This window comes from Carlito syrichta, unplaced genomic scaffold (assembly GCF_000164805.1).
Source record: "Carlito syrichta isolate Samal-C Ts95f unplaced genomic scaffold, Tarsius_syrichta-2.0.1 Scaffold312770, whole genome shotgun sequence".
Taxonomy (NCBI): domain Eukaryota; kingdom Metazoa; phylum Chordata; class Mammalia; order Primates; family Tarsiidae; genus Carlito; species Carlito syrichta.
The window spans coordinates 538,446-560,650 of NW_007256866.1; the positions used below are offsets into that span (position 1 = coordinate 538,446).

At 47.4% G+C, this 22,205-nt stretch overlaps 1 protein-coding gene across 1 annotated transcript in view; it reads left to right on the top strand.

Moving 5' to 3' along the window:
• LOC103272566 (leucine-rich repeat and fibronectin type-III domain-containing protein 2) overlaps positions 1 to 22,205 on the top strand; it is a 197,798-nt gene that overhangs the window by 151,579 nt on the left and 24,014 nt on the right. Inside the window, exon 2 of the mRNA XM_008070057.2 lies at positions 2,920 to 4,344. Coding sequence (XP_008068248.1) covers positions 2,945 to 4,344 — 1,400 coding nt within the window. The 5' untranslated portion in view covers positions 2,920 to 2,944. The remainder of the gene's footprint in view (positions 1 to 2,919; positions 4,345 to 22,205) is intronic.

Consider the following 22,205-nt stretch of genomic DNA (forward strand, 5'->3'; position numbering starts at 1 on the left):
CTCCTCTCCCCAGTGGTAGGTGGTGGAGGCTTTGTCGAAGATGAGTTGGTTGAGAAATTGAGGTTTTGCTTCTGGAATCTCAATTCTATTCCATTGATCTATAGGTCATGCCATTTTTCATCAAAATCTGCTCAATACTCAGAGCAGTGTGGGCAGGTGCACTTGTAAATCAACCATCATGAAATGGGCAAACACGTTAAAATAGTCTCCAAAAAAAATTTCACTGAAACCAGATTCAGCCTCTCACAACAACACTAGCTGGTCCACTAATGCCAATGGGTTCCTACAACACTCACCTAGTGGGAGAAGCCTGAACCAGAAGGGGCCCACCCTCAAAATATAATTGTGGGGTTTTGGGGGGTCCCCCTCATACTCAGGGCTACAAGGTATGGTGAGGCAGGTTGCTCACTATACAAAGTTGCTCAATGAAGGGAGCCCTACAGTACTCAGCGGATCACCTCTTTCTGCCCGCAGAAAGGCAACTTATGTATTTAGGATAGCATGTAGTCCATATGTGTCTGGATTAGCCTTCCCAGAGCAGGCTGGGTGAAGGTAGAAAGAGTATCTGGAGGGACGGTGGAAGATATCCAGCACAGGCATGAATAGCCTTGGCCCTGGGCCCAGGTGCACCTGACAAATATCATTCCCTGTGTGCCATGACTTGAAAATGGCGGGTAGAGCTGCTTAGCCTCAGAATACTGCAGCTGTTCCTGACAAGAGCTCATAAGAAAGATGGCCTTTCTTATGAAGCCATAGAACACTACCTTTCTAATACACACACACACACACACACACACACACACACACACACACACACACACACTGCCTGCTTAATTAGTGAGAGACATCCTTGGATGTGGCTGTTTTGTGCAACCGTGGGTACAAGGGGTACCACTCATCTCTACTTGAGCAGACACAGTGGCCAGAAAAAATATCACCTTCTTCACTTTGTAACCACAATGCATCATGGATGTTATAGGTGAAAAGTCCAAGAGGACTTAGTGCAGATGGAGAAGATTCCCATTGGCTCTATTCGGCCCCAGCAAGTAGGGACCTAGCAAGCCAGAACGTATCTGAGCACAGAGCAAAGTGACAGGAAGGATGATTTTATATATCGATACCTATGACCTGGTGGGACCTGGTGGGCTGGTTCACCTCGGGTAGGAGCTTGGTAAGAGTGGGGACTGGCAGGGTGAAGCAGTTGCTCTTAGGAAGCCCAGAGCAGAAATGTGGAGTATTGTGCACTTTGGCAAAGGCTTTTAGTATAGGTGCCCATGATGAAGAAGATGCAAAAATATATCTGCTAGAATAAAGGCCAACAAACTTTTTCTATCAAGAGCAAGATAACAAATATTATCTGTTCTTGTTATCTGCTGCAACTACTTAACGGCTGGCCACATGTTATCTGCTGCAACATGTTATCGGCTGACCACATGTTATCTGCTGCAACTATTCAACTTTGCCATTGTAGCATGAAAGAGGCCATGATGATACATAAACAATTTAGCATGGCTGTGTTCTAATAAAACTTTATTTACAAAAATAGACAACAGGCTATATGTGGACAGTTCTCAGCACTGTCCAATATGGTAGTCAATGGCCACACATGGCTAATCTGCATTTGAAATATGCTCTGAGGGTAAAATACACATGAGATTTAAAAGACTGTGTACAAATAAAAAAAGTTTAGACATAGTAATAACTGTATTGATGATATATTGAAATAATATTTTGGATATAGTGAGTTAAATAAAATCTGTTACCAAAATAAATTTTACCTGTTTCTTTTTACTTTTAAAAAAATATGGCCACTAGAAAATTTAAAATTACATTTATAGCTCACATATTTCTACCAAACAGTGCTGGTCTTTCTAAATAAAATAGAGAATATGTCTCCATCCCTTGAAGGATCTCGGGGGGAGATTTACCCTCAAAGAGACATAATAATGGAATTCAAATCTGTATAATGAAGTATATAGTTGGAATAAGTTTTAAAAAATACTACATATCTTTTTTATCAGCTAGTTATTTTGATGCTGATATCTATGTTCCCAAAATGGGGAGTTATGGAGGCTCTACTTGCTCAAGATATGAATAACTGTTGTTTGAAAAGGGTTGTCTTTAGAGCAAGTAAAAATGGGAGTCATGCAAAATTAAACATTAATCAAGTGTCTTTACTGCAGCAGAATTTCTCAACTCTCCTAAACTTGCTAATGCATCTAGAGCTTTTTTGGGAGTAGGCAAGAGTGGGCAACGCTTCTGTGACATATTGGGCTTAGAAGCCAATAAACTACTGCAGAACTCTGATTAGTACTCCTAAAAGGCAATTTAGAAATGTTGGTCATGCTACACAATCAGTGTACATGATATTCCACAAGTCCAACTCAGTGGGCTGTTTTTAGCATGATAAATAAGGCCACGTTTAGTACAGCATGGAATAGTGAGCAAACTGTAAGGTCTGGAGGCATAGAGATCTGAGCCAGATTTCTATTCCTTCCTTCCTTAGAGAGTCATTCATGCAAAAGCACTCACTGTGTGCTGGGCTGTGCTTCAGGCCTTGGACATATAATGGATAGTAAAACCAAGTTCCAGTAGCTAGATGAGCTAGATGCTTGGGATGTAGCAATTAATAACACAGGCAAAGCACCAGCTCTCATAAAGCTGATATTCTGGTGGGGGAGACAAAAATCAGTAAATGAGAAAAGTAAATAGTATGCTAGAAGGTGATACAAACTAAGGAAAAAAGAACAAGTAGAACTGGCCTAGAGGGATCAGTGGTAGAGATTAGACTTTGTGGGAGGCCATGCCATCCTCTGCCACTCCCTAAGGAAAGCAGTGGGTGAGCACAAGGGAGGAAGCTCTGGGTGAGGGCATTAGGAAGTCTCCTCCTGATCTTGACCTTGTAATCCTCCCTTCTAGGCACCGTGGCCTGAGTGACCAGACCATGGAGACCCTGCTTGGTGGCCTGCTGGCGTTTGGCATGGCATTTGCCGTGGTTGACGCCTGTCCCAAGTACTGTGTCTGCCAGAATCTGTCTGAGTCACTGGGCACCCTGTGCCCCTCCAAGGGGCTGCTCTTTGTGCCACCTGACATCGACCGGCGGACCGTGGAGCTGCGCCTGGGTGGCAATTTCATCATCCACATCAGCCGCCAGGACTTCGCCAACATGACGGGACTGGTGGACCTGACCCTGTCCAGAAACACTATCAGCCACATCCAACCCTTCTCCTTCTTGGACCTCGAGAGCCTCCGCTCCCTGCACCTCGACAGCAATCGGTTGCCGAGCCTCGGGGAGGACACTCTCCGGGGCCTGGTCAACCTGCAGCACCTCATCGTGAACAACAACCAGCTGGGCGGCATCGCGGATGATGCCTTTGAGGACTTCCTGCTGACGCTGGAGGACCTGGACCTCTCCTACAACAACCTCCATGGCCTGCCCTGGGACTCCGTGCGGCGCATGGTCAACCTCCACCAGCTGAGCCTGGACCACAACCTGCTGGACTACATTGCCGAAGGTACCTTTGCTGATCTGCAGAAACTGGCCCGCTTGGACCTCACCTCCAACCAGCTGCAGAAGCTGCCCCCGGACCCCATCTTTGCCCGCTCCCAGGCTTCTGCTCTGACAGCCACACCCTTTGCCCCGCCCCTGTCCTTCAGTTTCGGGGGGAACCCTCTGCACTGCAACTGTGAGCTTCTCTGGCTGCGGAGGCTCGAGCGGGATGATGACCTGGAGACCTGTGGCTCCCCAGGGGGCCTCAAGGGTCGCTACTTCTGGCACGTGCGCGAGGAGGAGTTTGTGTGTGAGCCGCCCCTCATCACCCAGCACACGCACAAGCTGCTGGTCCTGGAGGGCCAGGCGGCCACGCTCAAGTGTAAAGCCATCGGGGACCCCAGCCCCCTTATCCACTGGGTAGCCCCTGATGACCACCTGATGGGGAACTCCTCGAGGACTGCGGTCTATGACAATGGCACCCTGGACATCCTCATCACCACATCTCAGGACAGTGGTGCCTTCACCTGCATCGCTGCCAATGCAGCCGGAGAGGCTACAGCCACGGTGGAGGTCTCGATCATCCAGCTGCCACACCTCAGCAACAGCACCAGCCGCACTGCACCCCCCAAGTCTCGCCTCTCAGACATCACGGGCTCCAGCAAGACCAGCCGGGGAGGTGGAGGCAGTGGGGGTGGGGAGCCCCCCAAGAGCCCCCCAGAACGGGCTGTGCTCGTGTCTGAAGTGACCACCACCTCGGCCCTGGTCAAGTGGTCAGTCAGCAAGTCAGCACCCCGGGTGAAGATGTACCAGCTGCAATACAACTGCTCTGATGATGAGGTACTGATTTACAGGTGAGCAAGTGGCTGTGGCAAAGGTAGGGTGGGGGTCTGGCTGGGACAGGAGGCGGGGATGAGGGGGTTTAAGGGCTGTTCCTACCTGCACTCCTCCTCCCCAAACATTCCTGTGGGGTCCCTGGGGCAGACTGTGCCATTTGTCAGGTAAGAGGAGATAGAAAGGACATTGACCACAAGGGTAAGAAGAAACCAACCCACACATGGGCAGCCTGAGAGATGTGTGTGTACAGGGACATGCCCCTAGAGGGGTGACTGTGGTAGGTGGTCATATGACTATGAGCCTCTGAATTTTTTAGTTTGACTCCAGCTGGAGGACATTTAAGATCAGTGAGCAGATCTCGTGGCTGAAGGATCTGACTCCTCGAAGGAGGAATGCATTTGGCCTTTACCTGGACTTATATGTGGTCGTGGTTAAGACTTTTAGGTCAGAAAAAGTAGGATTCAAATCATGACTTTGATTTGACTCAAATCATGACTTGCTGATCACTTAGTTCTCCTGACCTGCCTCAGCTTCTTCATCTGTACAATGTGGATGATTGATACCTGACTTAGTTTGGACATTTGGTTTCAGGTGATTTCTTTTTTTAAAAAAAAGAAGTGAAGCTGGGTGTCATGGGTGGCCTGTAATCCCAGCACTTTGGGAAGCCAAGGTGAGAGGATGCCTGAGCCCAGGAGTTTGAGACTAGCCTGGGCAAGTTGGCAAGACCTTGTCTCTATAATAAATCAAAAATTTAGCTGGTGTGGTGGTACGTGCCTGTCTTCTCAACTACTCAAGAGACCAAGGTGGAAGGATCATCTGAGCCCAGCAGGTTGAGGCTGCAGTGGGTGGCCAACAGAGTGAGACTTCAACTCAAAAAAAAAAAAAAAAAAAAAAAGAAAGAAAGTAAATAAAAGGAAAGGAAAGGAAAAGTGTAGTGTGTTGGCTCATATTATTGCAAAATCAGGAACCTGTTTCAGGCACAAATGGATCAAAAGTCCCCACAATATCCTATATTCTCAGTGTCTTACTTCCCCATATTCATTTTCCTCTGGATTGGCTTCACCTTTAGGCAGGCTTTTTCCTCTGGGAGACCTCTGCCATTTCCCCAAGCAGCCCTACAGTTTTCTTGGAGCTCTAGAGAGAGGAGAGCATCCCTTTCTCAATTGAGCTCTGATTGAGTCAAACCAGGTCATGTGAGCCTGCTGGGTCTTAGAGGCAGAGTTATACTGCCCACCTGTGCTGACCCTCTGGGCCTTGGTCTCCTCATCTTAATGTGGAGACAGTGATGTTGACCTTGAAAAGTTGCTGTAAAGATCAGGGTCATTTTCTGGACTGGTAGAAAGGGAGGTTGAGAATGGAAAACTGCAGTAGAATTGCACAAGACATTCAGAGGGAGGAAGGAGGTCACCAAGTAAAAAAGAGAGGTCAGCAGGCCAGGATATAGATCCCTTGGGGTCAGTAGAAGAGTTTCCTTCCCATGCCAGCCTCAGTTTATGTGAAATATGAGGGACATGACCTAGAATATTACTGCTCAAGGATTGTATGGTATCCTTTGAAATTCTGTGTTTTGTTTTAAGCATGTAAAATTATTATTTGGAGATGGGACCCCATAGGTTTCACCAGACAGCCAAAGGGATCATGGTGCAAGAGAGGTAGCCAGACATGGTGGCATGCACCTGTAGTCCTAGCTACTTAAGAGGCAGGAGGGTCCCTTGAGCCCCAAGAGTTTGAAGCTATCATGCACTATGATAGTGCCTATGAATCGTCACGGCTCTCCAGCCTGGGTGACATAGTAAGATCCCCCTCTCTAAAAAAACAAGATTAAAAAAAAAGAGGTCAAGAACATGTCATCCATCATTGAATTTTTCTCCTGCTCCGACTTTCTAAATTGATAAGTCTCTGGATAGGAAGCTGCAGTGGGTGGCCAACAGAGTGAAGAGCCAGGTCCATGTGACAGGGTGGGTGCACCATGGCAACTGTACCGGAGCTGGGGGACTCCCCTTACCTGGCAGCTGCTGGGCTTATCTGGATAGCTGTGGCACAGCTCAGATGGAAAGCAAGCAGCACTGGAACTTAAATGCATGCATAGATGCAATCTATAAAAAAATATATAGATAGAAACATAAAAATTTGAATATACACATACATTTATCCTTTGCATGATAAAAGTCATAGTCTTTGTAGAAAAATTTGGAAAGTAGGGAAAACTATAAAGAGAGAAATAAAAATTACCTGTAATCTCACCATCCAAAATTAACCAGAGGCATTTATAAGGTGTCTTGGTTTTATATCAATTTGAAACGGTATTCATGATCAATCTAATATATACTTTTGTATCTTAATTATTTCCACTCAACGTTATATATAGCTTTTAGTTACCATGGTATGAAAATATTTTTTATTTGGCAGGAATAAGTGGCAGAGATGGAATTAACCAAGCTTCTATTGTTGGACATTCAGGAGGATTCCCATTTTTCAAGATTAAAAAGTAATACAGTGATTAATGTTTTTATACATAAATTATTTGTGCAACTTCAATGATTTCCTTAGTATATTTTTCTAGGAGCTGAATTACTGGTTTATGAGTAAATTATAATCTTTATGCATTACATATACATATTTATTTAAATATAAATATCTCACCAGTGGAGTTGCCCATTTTTGACCACACGTTTGCCAATATGAAAAGTACTATTACTTTCATCTCTGCCAACATGAGAGGTGACAAATGGTACTTGTTTTAATTTGCATTTATTTGATAACTTGGAGGTTGACCTTTTGAAAATAAGTAAATTACTTTACTTGTGAATTTATTATATGGTGTTGACTTTGATTTTTTAAAAAAGTGTAAAGGCAAAAAGTTACCAGCTCTGAGCTGTACACAGGCCTAGGGTGAAGGGAAATGCAGTTTGTGAGAGGAGAGGGATGTCGTCACCCAGGGGTGCCACTCTAAGGTTGCCAGAATGGTTCCCCTACCTGTGTGTCTCAAAAATGAGGAGGAGGCAGGGCTTAGAGTGGGTTCCTGCAGTCACCCAAGCAGGGAATTCAAGCAGCTTTTATTTGGTGATTGAGAACTTGGAGACACTAGGTTTATACATATAATATAAATACAATGGAAACATCAAACACCTTGGAATTTAAAAAAAATGCAGCTAACAGGGGTACATTCTTAGAGTTGGTCATGAAGCTTAGAAGAGACACAGCATGGAAAATTCTTCAAATAGTAGAGGCATATGGCACTCAAGGAATACAGAGTATTATTAGTAGTAGTAGCCGTAGTAGTGGTGAGAGTAATAGAAGTATAATGTAAGACCATCATCTTGTTTTCTATCTTGGAAAAGGAAACAGAAGAGGAAGATTAGATATATAATTCAGTCTTTCATTTAAGAAGACAAATTCCACACTGAGATACCACCAAACTCCAGTCAGGATGGCCATCATCAATAACTCAAAGCACAACAGATGCTGGAAAGGATGTGGTGGGGGGTGGGGAAAGGAAACACTTCTACATTGTTGGTGGGAGTGTAAACTAGTACAGCCTCTTTGGAAAACAGTTTGGCGATTCCTAAAAGATCTAAAAATCAGCCTTCCATATGACCCCTTAATCCCTCTACTGGGAATATACCCAGAGGAACTCAAATCACTCTATGAAAAAGATACCTGCACATGCATGTTTATTGCAGCATTATTCACAATAGCAAAAACATGGAACCAGTCATGCTGCCCATCAAAAGAGGACTGGATAAAAAAAATGTGGAACATATACATGATGGAATGTTATGCAGCCATAAAGAAGGACAAACATTTAGACTTCACAGCAACTTGGATGGACTTATAGTCTCTAATACTGAGTGATCTCTCACAGAAACAAGGAACTGAGTACCACATGTTCTCACTTATAAGCAGACCTTGAACAATTATTATAATACTATAAGATAGGGATTGTCAGTAGTGGGAAACTACTGGGGTGGGAAGGGTTGGGAATGGCAGTAGCGGGAAACTGCCAGAGGAGGAGGGGCACAACTCATCAACAAGGATACCTGCATAATGAACATTTGCATACCTAACCCTGAACTGTACCCCACATCTTTAAAATAAAAAAATTTTTTAAAGAAGACAAATTTCAACAATTTTAGAGAAGAAGGTAAACATGTGTCTATAACCAGACAATAGTAATAGCAATTACTAGCCAACATTATTGCAAGCTGTGTTTGATGCTTAGCTCTTTAAGCAGTACCTCATTTAATCTTTCTGGACATACCAAGAAGTATAAGGACAAGAGAACTGAAAAACAAAAAGAACAAAAACAAAACAAAAAACACTTCTCCCAGGGTCACACTGCCAGAAAGAGGCAAAGCTTTGATTTGAACCCAGGTCTCTGGCTTCAGCACCACAACTCAAACACTGTGATCATGCTGTGCACTGTTTTTAAAGGAAATACACCTCAAGAGAAATAGGAGACTCTAAGAAAGCACCTGGATTTTTAGAAAATAAATTGTCCTCAGAAGAAAGAAAAGACACTGGAGGGCACAGTGGCTCTCTGCCACACTTAGATTTTAACAGGAAGCCATACAGGAGAAGGGAGGAAAGCCCTGTGTCTGAAGAGGAGCACACGCTGCACAGAGAGAGCCAACGGCAGCCAAAGAGAGCTTTCAAGTCCAGGGTCATAGCAAGGAGAAAAAAATGCCAGATTGAAAAGAGAGAAGTTGTGATGAGAGAGGACCAGACACAGGGCCTCTCGACTTCCATCCTGGCTCCATCTTCCCCAGTAAGAAGAGCAGAGGCTGCAGCAGCAGTACCAGCACATATCCACACGGAAGCGGTTTTTGCGGGCACTATGGTGAGGGCTGTACGCGTACTACCTTGTCTAGTTCTCATACACACACACAAAAATCCCAGGAGATAAACACAATTCTTCCACTTGATAGGCAGGATGCTTGCCCAAGGTGTTCATCGGTGGGTAAGTGGCCGAGACAGAATCTGAATCTAGGCAGCTTGGATGCTTGCCCAGAGCCTCGACCTGGGAAGGACAAGCCCGGTACTGTGGAGAGGGAGGTCGAAGGCCAACAGACGTGCATCTTGGTGCATCTGTGAGTCCCAGTACCCGAGCCCTGATGAATCACACTTGGGAGCACATAGATAGCAAGACTGTCTGCGGTAGTGACCCTGAGATAGCACGGACAGAGAGATGCCCAAGACGGGAAAGGGAGGATATTCTGCTTTTCAGAGAATAACCCCTGTAAAGCTTAGGGTGCTAGACTGGATATGGGATCCCTATACAATTTTATTTTGTTTATTTTTGAGTTGGGGTTTCACTCTGTTACACAGGCTGGAGTGCAGTGGCACAAGAGTGGAGTTCACTCTCACTGCAGCCTCAAGCTCCTGGGCTCAAGCGATCCTTCTGCCTCAGCTACCCTAGCAACTGGGACTACAGATGGATGCCATTTTTTGATTTTTTTTTTTTTTTGTAGAGATAAGGTCTTGCTATGTTGCCCAAACTGGTCTCAAACTCCTGGGCTCAAGCAGTCCTCCCACCTTGGCTCCCAAAGTGCTGGGACTACAGAGGTGAGCCACCACACCCAGGGTCCTATACAATTCTAGAAAGACATTCTCAGCAGATGACTGTGAGCCTTTGGAAAAGGATGCTGACCTAACAGGGTTCACTCAGGGCAAATCCTGCCAAATTATTGAACCATATCTTCAAGAGGCATGGTGGACCAGTAGTTTTCAATCTTTCTATCGGTGTCCTTGTTCATGAAGGGAGTGCTCCTCGGAGATCTCCTCCCTTGCACAGTGATTCTCCACTGAAAACATGCCACACACATCTCCACAGGGGAAATGACCAACATCTCTGTGGAGACAAGTACGCTCGATAGACTAGGAAAATATCCTAGGATTTTCTGCTGGCTGTGAGTTACTACCGTAAACAGAGCATGTACAATTATATAGGACATTTGACAAACGCTCATGCTGTCTTGAGGACACAATGAAAAACTGTGAATTGAAAAAATAGACTTGTAACTCATCAAAAACCAGATTGATTAATAGATTGATGTGAACATGCTAGAAAACCTTTGGCTTCTGCTCCAGCGTCTGCCACATTTCTGTCCTGCTCAGTGTGTTTTCTAATTGACATGGAAAACTACACTGAAAATATGCTTGGTCAGTTGTCATGTCCACAAAACACACACTCTCTCTTTGTCTCTGTCCATCTCTCTCTGTCTTGGTCTCTCTCTCTCTCTCTCTCTCTCTCTCTCCAAACACATACACACACACACACACACACACGTCTTCCTATCCATATCCGTCTGCCTATATCCTCTTTCTGTCTATGTATCTATGTATGTATGTATGTATGTATGTATGTATCTATCTATCTACCTACCTACCTACCTATCTACCTATCTCTGTCATCTGTCTTCATTTTGGTTCAAGGAATCAATTTCAATTGTACAAGTTCAAGGTGAGGAAAACCTGGTTTGGCTAGAATTTTATGTGCATAGTAGGCTCAGAGTTATAGTTGATTTCAAGGGCCACAATGTAATGGAGCCTTTGAAAGACCCCTATAGTTTTTAGTTGTGTTAACAGAAGTATAGTGCTCAAGTCACAGGAGGTTATGCTTCTGCTGAGTCATTCAAGCTGGTCAGAGCAGAGCTGTGATATGTTTAATCCAGGATGGTGTAGTCTTGGGAGTCATGTTTACAAACTGCCATGTATCCAGAGCTCAACTGATGAGAATGGGATTCTGGAAGCTCACGTGAGATGGGTGAAGTTGACCTTGGAGGGGAGAGGACTTAGAAAAGAAGTCATGGCTCCTTTAACTTATTTGAAGAATTTGTGGGTGGAAGAGAGGAAAAGACACACACACATTCACACGTGTGGAAGTAGTCCTTGGCCTATTACTAGAACAGAATTCTAACAGCAGCAGCTTTACAAATGTCTCTCGTTGCTCTCCATCTGGCCCTGGAATGATCTGGTTTTGTATCTCTCTTCCTCCCTGTGTGTGATATTCATGCATGGTCGTCCCCATGTCCCTCACCTTTAGGAAGTCCTGGCCCCAAACAGCCATTGAGTCTACATTTGATGAACTGCACAGACTGGAAATAAGCACCAAAGCTGCCCAGCATCAGAGTAAGAGCTGCCGCAAAGCAGTGAGCTGTCCGTATTGAAAGGGTTCAATAGAACTGGCTGACTCCACCCCATGGATGAGCAGACAGCCTGACTTTTAGGCAGGTATGGAAATAGTTGACTAAAATGACCCTGGTCCTCGTGGTCTCTGCACTGGCTCCAGACTTTCATAATCCCAAAATGAAGACAACATGGCTTCTGCTGTTGCTAAAGCCACCTGCTCTTATTAGCTGAGGCCCCTGTGGCACCTTGGCTCCCAGGGTTAGGATGTCCTGTCTCATAGGCATTTGAGCTCTAGGGCCTGAGGTTAGAGACAAGGACCTTGGCAGAAGCTCAGGGACACAGATCATGGACAGGTCACCGTTGACCCACCCCCAAGGTCCCACAGAAGCCTTGAGGAGCTATGCGCTGGGTCTGCAAAGAGCAAACATCAGATTCTAGCTTAGACTCCAGGAAGGAGGAGCAGAGGAGCGAGTAACCGCAACTCGTGGCTAACTCAGGCAGGATTTGAGTTAGACTATGAAATATGCCTTGCTCGTTTATCTGATGATATGCTCCCTGATTATCCATTGGTCTGGCTGGCCTGCCCAGGCATTCACCCCTGCCCAAGTACACGTGGCTGACCCCCAAGCATGGGACATGCAGGACACAAACAGGCCACTGATGGGCCCGGTCTGTTTCTCACATGCTGACAATCACATTCCTCAATGCCAGGGCCTACTCTGACAGGAAGGGACTGGCTTTCATGGGGACAATATCAGATAACAGAGAGGTAAACAAAGGGAGGGGAAAGATTGGGAGAGGGAAGCTGGAAAGGAAGGGGCCCTCCCCTGCCACCCTGGAGAGTAGCAGTGCATCCCATTGTGGTTTCATCCCTGGTGTGACATGGAAAGGTAAGTGTCCTGCATGTCATTATCAGCCCAAGTGACATCCACAAACACTCATCTCTAAGAGTTGTCAAGAGCATTTGTCACTAGGCGTGCTGTTGGAATGGTCCCCGGGAGGCCAGGGAAACAGAAAGCATGCTCTTCAAGTACAGTTAGCCAGCATGCAGCCTTACCTTGTACTGCTAGTTACATGGTCACCATCCCTATGTAGGGAAGGAGGACTGTGAGAAGGGAGACCCTGAAGGTGGACGGGATGACAGACACCCCAGCCCCTGGCCCTATTTGCAGGGTCCTCTCTCCAATCCACATTCTTCCATGATTGTTAGACACTTCCTCCGTGACCCTGGGGAGATTGGCCCATGCAGTGAGTTTTGCAGGGCTGGGGCAGTGGGGAGCATCTCTTATTGCTGCTGTCTCCCATTTGGGGAAAGGACAAGAGGGCAGATTCTACCAGTTTTTACCAGTTAGAATCCTTTTTTTTGAGTCGGAATCTCACTCTGTTGCCCAGGCTGGAGTGCAGTGGCATGCTCACAGCCACGGCAGCCTCTACTTGCTGGGCTCAGGAGACCCTTCCATTCACTCTTCCAAGTAGCTGGAACTACAGGCCTGTGCCACCATGCCTGGCTGATTTTTTTATTTATTGTAGAGGCGAGATCTCACCATGTTGTCCATGCTGGTCTCGAATCCGTGGACTTAGGCAATCCTCTTGCCTCTGCCTCCCAACGTGCTCGTCAGAATCTTATTCACACCTCTGTGGAGCTGTGCCCCCTCCTCATGAAAAGACAGCCATATCTACCATGGAGTGGAGGAACACTTGCTAGTGAACATAGCATTCCAAGACCTGGAGCCAGGGGAGAAACCAGCAGGGACAGGTGGGAACCTCTGGGAGAGAGCACAGAGCATGCTTCAGTGTGGTCCTCCTCCTCCTTTCCCCAAGGGGGAGGACACTGAGAAAATCCTTCAGATCTGTCAAAGACTGGGGGCTGCACCAAAGACCAGGGCACACTGGAGAAAGTTCCCAGGCAGAGAGTGTCAGCAAGAGCAGGGGTGTCAGGCCACACACTAAGGAGAATTCAATCCACCTGGCTCAGTCCCTGAAGTCCACCGAGCTCCCACACCAGCCCTGAATGGCCTCCCTTGGGAATTCTTTGATAGAACAACAGAAATAACCCCCACATTTGGAAAAGTCACTGGAGTCAGATCTCTGCTACCAGAAGCACTTCACATTTCATCTTTCATGCTTGTCATCTCCTCCCAATTTCACAACAGCCTGGAGAAGGGCAGGCTGGGGACGGGACCTGCCACCTCCATGGGAGGAAGGTTCTTTGATTCAGCTGCTTCCCCAGGCAGTCTGGCTTTACCTGAAAGAGAAGGTTGAGCCCCACAGAGGAAGAGAAAGATATAAAGGAGGAAATTGAGGTGGACAAGGAAAAAAGGCAACTGGTTGATCAGGGTCAAATCAAAATGGGCATGCCTGGATTTTATATTTTTCTACATTCTTTTTATACTGTTTGACTTTTAAAATGTGAAATTCGCAAGTAGAAATGGACAGGACAGATAATATCCTACCCATTTTACAGATGGTAAAACCAGTCTCAAACAAATTGAGATGTCACGCATTACCCAAAGAGAAGACGAACTATAGACTCCTACGTCCAATGCCTCTCCCACCATGTCATGCACCATGCTGTGGGACACGTCTCACTAAGGCCCTGAGGAGTTTCTGTTAAGGCTGGGGAACACTCACTGGAATTTCCCTTTCTGGGAAGAATGGGGTAACCTGCCGGGAGTCCACAGGGATCTTCTCTGCCAGCTTCAGTGGAGAGTTTGTCTCACCTTTCTAAGCCCCAGCAATGTTGAAGCAAAGGGGGAACAGCGTTACCAGTGAGAACCTTGGTTCCACTCAGGGACCTGCCATCAGCCAGCAGAAAATATGGGCAAGATGAGGATTGCTGGGTTTCACACCTCACCAGGTGAGCCACTGATGACAAAGTTGCTGGAGGCACCACAGACAAAGATGGATCTGCAACCAGAAGTCCAGGGTGGCTATTAGGATGAACAGCAAACTCAACCTAATATGACTTAAATTCATAAGGATTTACAGTCCCTCATGCAAAATAAGTCCAATGGAAGAGAGTTGAGGTCTGGTTTTCTGGGCAGCATAGTCATCAGGGGCCCAGCTCCTTCTATCTTTCTGCCTTGCCGTCTCCAGCACACAGTTTCTGTCCTTAGGGTCGCCTCTTAGTACAAAATGGTTGTTAGAGTTCCAGCAATCCTATTTCCCTTTTATGTAACAGGAAAGATGAAAAGAAGAAGAACAAGAATGCAAAGTTGAGGTGTTTCTTGGAATCCTCACCCAATAACTTTTGCTTATGTTTCATTAATCACACATTCCAACAAAGGAGACTGACAAATGTAGGCTTTTTGGTTTTTAAAGTTAGGCAGAATATACCCTCGGTAATATAGAGAAGACTGAAAGGCAAGGACATGTCCTCAACCTGGGTTTGACCCCCCAACTCCATCATTTACTGGTACTGGGACTATGGGCAAGTCACTCCACTGCTTTCCGCCTTCATTTTCTCATCTGTAAAATGGGAAGAGGGGTTCCTCTCTGTAAATTTCATAGGATCATGGTGAGGACTGAATGTGACTTAGGTATTTGAAAGAGCATCCTTCATAGTCAGCTCTGACTTAATAGACACCAGAAAGGACTCACCGCAAATAGCAGTCTGCCCACTTTCTCTTCCTGGACCCTTCTTCTTGTCCCTCTTCTCCAGGCTACCTCTTGTGTCTCCATTTTTCAAAGCCAAGAGAGCTGTCAACTTGGAAAAATGATCTGAGGAGGTTTTAAGGGATCAACGTATAAGGTATAACTCCTTTCAGAAACATCTGCCGTTCAATTGGCAGCTAGCTCTGAAAGACCCAAAGGAATGACTCTCTCATGGTGGAGTTTTAAATCCTACAGCAGGCTTGTTGCACAGGGCAGATATTTTTCAGGGCATCTTCTCAGAGTGTCTCAAATCATCTCACTATCTCCTCATCCTGCCCCTCTCGCTTTGCTTAAGAAAGGTGACACCACTCAGATTAAAAAACCTTCAGGGCATCTGCTCAGAGGTGACTAATTTCTCCACATGTCATTCCCTCCTCAATCTCCAAAAGCTCTGGCTGGAGACAGCTCTGAAGATAAAACCAACTAGCAGGAGTAAAGGGATGACAGCGTGCATCTGGTCTCCCGCCCTTCTGAAATGAGACTTCTCTCCCCTTATAGGAAGAGAGAGCCAGAGACCCGGCCCTCTGTTAATTCTACATATGTTTGGTGAGTTTGGAGGTGGGTGTGGGAATATTGTTTATTTTATATCAAAGAAGGAGACCACCAGAGAAAGTTTATAGAGCAAGGGCTTGGGCCCGGAGTAGCGTCTGGGACTCGGGGAAGGTGCTGGTGGTGGTGGCCACCAGAACTAACAGAACGCTCTAGTCTGACGCCTGGACTTCCCTAACTGTTCACAGGACCTAACTCATTTCAGCTTCCTGACAACCCCTGCCAGACCAGTGGTGGGAGAGGTGTGGGGCTCAGGGTTCTGACCCCTATCCAAGGCTTTCCACCACCCAGCGTTGCCCAACCCCAACTGTGCTTTGAAATCCCTCAAGGAGTTGTACCCACCACCAGCCCCCCCTTCGCACCAAGAAAGAGATGATTCTGGGACATCCGTGTTTTTAAAATCCCCCCACTTCCAGTGATTCCGATGCACATTTAGCATCATGGCACTATGCTGGTGACATCAGGGTAGCACGGAAGAGTTTCTATAAATCCAAGTGAGGGATGGGGGTGGGGGTTGGTCTCTAAACTTCTGATAAGGGAAAAGGGTAGGAGACCTGGATTCACCCTCGGCTCCATCGTGCACCATTCATGTCATATCTTTACGACTTTGCTTCATCTACCGCATTGGGATAAAAATCTCTTCTCCATAGGGTTATACCCCAAAAGATAATGCCTATGAAAATGCCTCGGAAACAAAGGCACTATGTGCAATTTAGTTGCCAGAGTCACTCTTATTATCCCCCAGCTGACTCTGAGTGATTCTCACAAGGAAGGTGGAATCGGCACCTCCAGTCATGGACTCTTGTAACCTCCCCACTCTTTACTGTCCAAGTCTTAGGCGTCTCATCTGCTGAACGGGGATAATGATAACTCTTCTGTCTATCTCACCGGGCTGTCATGAAATTGGGAGGAGATGGCAAGCATGAAAGACAATATCTTCATGAAGTGCTTCTAGTAGCAGAGATCTGACTCCAATGACTTTTCCAAATGTAGGAGTTGTTTCTGTCGTTTTATCCAAGAATTCCAGAGGAAAGTCATTCGGGGCTGGTGTGGGAGCTTAGTGGACTCCAGGGACTGAGGCAGGTGGATTGAACTCTCCTTGTTGTGTGGCCTGAGACTCTGGCTCTTGCTGATACTCTCTACCTGGGGACTTTCTCTGGCGTGCCCTGTCCATGGGACCCCAGGAGCAACCCCCAGCCTTTGACAGATTGAGGATTTCCCCAGTGTCCTCCCCCTTGGGGAAAGGAGGAGGAGGACTCACAATGAGGCGTGCTCTGTGCTCCCTCCCAGGGGTTCCTGGTAGGGTGGAGCCCCAATTCCCCGCTGTAGTGACTTGCTGTGTTGAATTCCATCCCCACTTCCTCGCCAGAGCTTTCTGAGTCCACCTCCCAAATACACTCTTGGCACAAATCCTTGTCTCAGGCTCTGCTTCCTGGAAAGCCACAATAAGACAGGCACCCACTTCCTGCATGATCCAGCCCCTTGAAAGACTTCCCCGAAGACCCATCCCCTGACTTCTGCAGGGATCTCATGGTCCTTCCCCAGTGTGCACTGGAGGCTGAAGAAGGCCACCATCTGTTCAGGAACATTGCCCCCCACAATAAAATCAGTGTTCCCTTGGGCGGTTGGATAAGGAGAGTGGATGTGGGGTGGGGGGCATACGACCACCCCCCAGGGCTGCAAGGCAAAAGCATGGCCATCGGTAACACTTCTTGGCACTTCTCGGCACCCTCCCACGCAAGCCCAGATGGCAGTAGCCAGTCTGTGGCCGAGGCCATCCGGGAAAGGTGGCTGATCCGCCTGCCTTTCGGCCTCATCTCTGGAGACACGGAGCAGAGCGAAGAGGGAAGTCTTAGTTCTTGCCAATTGGGCCGATGGTCTGATGTGCGTGCATGACGGGAGTAGGCACCCTGTGGGCGACAGAGGGGCTCAGGACGAGAAGCCAAATTAATGATCATCATCTTCAGAGTCTCGGGGGCCGGGGGGGGCTGTGGTGAGCGAGAAGAATGGCACAAAAACCACAGACCGTGACGTGCCAACCCAGGGTGAGAGTGGGGCTGTGTAGACGTGCTGTGTGGATGAACGAGCTCATTAACTGTCTGCAAGGGGGAGCTATTTCTGGCAGAGCTGGATTCTGGAGATTCTAGAGAGGGGTTCTGGCTTATCTGGGGCTGCTGGGCTGGTACTGGGGGGTGGGGGGAGTGGGGTGGGAGGAGTGCTGACGTGGACTTGGGAGGAGCTTCCCTGGCTAGGGGAGGAGGCAGGCACCGGAAATAAAGCCTCGGGAAGGTCTGTTCCACGCTGACCCTTTGAACTAGGTAATTAGTTAGTGATGGTACTAAGTAGAGGAGCTTTTCTGTCTAGTCATTAGCCCTCCAAAAGGTTAAATGAGTTGCTTGGTGACATTTGTCTACTTGAGTTCTTTTTTTTTTTTTAATAGCGCTGTTCCTTGCTCATGCTTGAGCCTTTTTCAGTTGCTAATTTCCAACCCCCAGAAAATAAATATCTGTTGATTGAATAAATGAATATCTGGTTCCAATCCCAGAATGAAGTGAATGGTGAATGCCCCTGCCTAGGTCAGGAGGTGTATATTTGAGGGGGCTCTGGGAGCAGGAGGAGTGGAGTATAAGTTGTGTCCCTGTGTGTGGCGGGGTGGAGTTTGGAAGGAAGAGGGAAGGGGAGAGCTGTTTTAGGTGGAACCAATGAAAAAAGAGGCTGCAGCAGGAATGATAAGGCCCAGTCAAGAGCCTCTGAGGGTCCCTGGTATATTAGTTAGCAGCTGCCACCATCATGTTGCATAACAAACAGCCTCCAACTCTAGGTGGTTTACTGTCACAAGCCGTGACTTTCCTTAGTCATGGATCTGCAGGTTGGCTGCAGTCGAACCAGTCTCTGCTGGGCTGGGCTGGGCAGGGCTGGGCTGCACTTGGTTGGCTTCAGGCTCCAGGTTCGCATTAGATCTTCTATATGTATCTCATTCTAGGGACCCCGGAGGAGGGAGAGTGGCTGTCCAAGTATGTTCTTCTCATGGCAATGGCAGAAATGTGGGAGGGTGAGCCCAACTGCAGAAACAAATGCCCAGCTTCTGTTAGTACTACAACTACTAAACCCCATGGTCCCAAGCAAGTTCCATGGCCCAGCCCAAAGTCAAGGCACAGGGAAGGTGCTTCACTCACCATTGAGTCATGACAAGGCTGTGAGGGATTGTTTCATTTCAGGTCAGTAAGGAAAGAGGTCCAATGACTCAATTTACCACACTTGACATTCCTGGAAGAAAGGCCATCTCTAGGGCAGTGGTCCTTAAAACTGTGCATGAGGGTGTGTTAACACACCAGTGTGGGACCCTGTCCCATTGGGTTTCTAACTCAGTAGGTCTAGAGTGGGGTCTGCATTCCTAATATATTCTCCTAGCGATGCAGATGCCACAGGTCCAGGGACTATACTTCGAGAACCACTGGTCTCGGGGAATAATAGGAAGTTTGCTCAGACAAGTTAGAAGAGGGTAGAATATTGTGACCTTGAATGTCGCACACAGTAGCTATGTTTCTCGAACCCTTGCTATATCTTGGGTACTATTCTAAAGATGTTCTGTGTGTTCTCTTATTTGGTGCTTACACTAGCCCTGCTAGGTGGGATCCATTATTGCCATTTGACAGATGAGGACTCTGAGCCCTCTGGAGGTGGCGTGATTTACAGGCCCCATAACTCAGAGGTGGCGAAGCTGAGACTTGGAGCCAGTGCTGTCCTGACTTTGGGATTTCTCCTGTTGCTGGTGAGGACCAAAGATCTAGTTCTGAGGGAAGGAATGAACTGGGGTGAAGAAAACTCTGGATTTTGAACAAGATATCCATTTATTCAGTCAATGAATAGGTATTGTCTGGTCAAGACACCAGATAAAAAGATAGACAAAGTCCTTGCCCTCAAGGAGTTTAGGGAGGAGAGAAACAAAACACAACAAACAAACAAACAAACAAAAACCCTTAAAATGTTTCCAGGCAGAAAAATAAGCAGTGTGATGACACAGAGACTGGAGAGTTACTGTTTTATATGAATGATCAGGGTGGTCCCTCTAAGGAGTGACATTGGAGCAGAGACCCAAATAGAGTGAGATTTAAAGAGCCAGTCTGGGAAAATAGCACCTGCAAAGACCCTGGGGTAGGAATGTCTTGTTGGAGAGGAGGCAGCAAGGACTCTGATGCATCTGGGGAAAGAGTGACAGTGAGTGTGTCTGAGGACTGGGCAGAACTATGTCATGTAGACTTTTATAGGCCATGGCTGGGTCTTGGATTTTAACTTGGATGAGATGGAAACCACTGGGGGAGGACACTGAATGCAGGAAAGTGGCATGGTGTGATTAAGAAAGAAGTTCTGAACGCTGCTGCATGGAGAATGCACTGCTGGGACAGGGGTGGAAGCAGAAAGACCAGTTGTGGGATGATTGCAGGGGTCTTAACTGTGTCTTGAGAGCCTCCTGCTCCTGAATGTCCACATCTATAAGATGGAGGAAGGGTCCCTCCCTTGCTTTGGGCAGGAGGAGCTCAAGGTGTGGGCATGTGAGTAAGCAGAAATACTCAGTAAGGGAGCAGAGCACGTTGTGATGCTTTTCTGGCAGAATCCTTGGGCCTGTATCTGCCTGGCCCAGGAAGCTCAGCCCAAGGCCCAGCTCACAGCCTGAAGTAGGGAAGAGTTTCTGGTCTCCCTGGGCAGAGCAGGGTGTCCCACGCCCTCACTGACCCAGCTCCCCTTACCTCTCTCACAGCACTCTGAAGGGGAGGGATTCTCTGTGTTCTTGTTTAATTAGCTCATTAGGTGTGTGCCGCGGTATCTCTGGTAATAAATCACCTTCTCTAGTGGCTCCTAAGTGCGTTTTTGCTGGTGCCTGGCCCTAGTGGTGAAAGAGGCAATCCTGGGTGTGTATGGGTGAGCTGTGGCAGGGGCTTGGTACCCTGTGCCCTGTCTCCTGGGGCATGCATGGACAGGCGGGGAGGCTGCCGAGGTCCTGGGCCTGGAGACAGGATTTTGGAAGCTGATATGGTCGCAGCAGCGGCAGCCGGCACTGAACACCAGAAAGATATTTTTACCACCCGTCAAAATGCCACCGCGTGTGAGCCCGTGCCAAAGGCTGCTTCCCGAGGCGGCTTTGCTCTCCTCCCTTAATTTTGTTTTTTTGATTGTTGCTAGGGAAAAGGTCTGAGGGGAGCTGAAGGGGGCTGGAAGGAAGCATCTATCCTGCAATGAAAGTGAGTGGGATAGGGGCTGCCTCCGCCAGGCCAGGAAAACAGGAGTGAATGGATTTAGACCCAAGCCCTATTTTCTCCACCTTGCCTAGAATGAGCCTAGGAACAGGACTCTGAGAAGGAACTTCCTTCACAGATCAGAGGGCCTGAATTCCACCATTACAGATGCATTTCTTTGCTCCTGTAATGGGCAGAAACCTGGGAGAGGCTGAAATGGTTTCACTGGGACTGACCAACAAGGGATGCTGCCCTGACAGCAGGCACACTGGAAACTCCAGCAGCAGAAGGAGGTTGTGGGAGAGGAGGGGCCATAAGGCAATCTCAAAGCTCAACTCTGTATGGGTTCAAGAGAGCTCAGGGAGAAAAAGGGAAGAGCCAAAGTCCTTGGGACCCGTCCAGCTGCTTATTCATTTCAACTCTCTTGGGCTCAGTTCTTCTGTCTTAAAATGGACCTAGTTCTTGCCACTCTCAGATGGAAAAAAGTCCAGGGTGAGAAAGGCACAGTTCAAGGTCATCCAACCTTCTCCTTTCTCTGTGCATCCTGGCGATGCCCAACACTCCTCTCACCCATCACCCCTCATTCCCACTACCCTCTTGGGATGTTGGCTGTCCCCAGGCGGAAGAACTTCCAGAGACAAGAAACCTCCCACCTTTTTTCAAGAGCCCATACCACTGTTGGGTGCTATTGGCTAAAAAGTTTTGCCTTATTACAGGCCTTTCAATCCGTCTTCCTCCATCTCCTACCCTTAGATTCCACCTTTATCCTCATCAGGGATAAAATGAATTCTTCTTCTAAAACTCGTCCGTTTAATTTTTGAAGATGATTCTCAAAGTTCACTCAATGCTGTCTGTTTTCAGATTCGACATCCTCCCTCCATCCTTGCCTTCACCTTTAGTTATCCAAGAGGTGTTTATTTGTTGCTTATGAGGTCAGGTCTGGCCACACACAGGAAGATGCAGCTGTACACAGCTCCTGCAGCTCACGTTTCCCAGGGAGACAAACATGATCTGGCAATGCTGGGAGGCATTCACTGATTGTAGCTGCAGCTGTGATGAGTGCTGTGCATATATGTGGGAGAACAGGTCTTGGGGCACTGACCTAGCCTGGGGAGGTCAGGGAGGGCTTCCTGGAGAAGGTGACCCAGAAGGACAAATAGGCACTCAATCCTTGATGAGGCACTGCAGGTAAAGGCTGTTTTCTCTGGAGCAGGACTATGGTGCATCTCTGGTCCCCGGTCTCAGACGTGTGCCAGGTGTGGGTTGTCTCCTTGCAGTGTGGGGTCTGGCAGTGGGCAGTACACAGAATG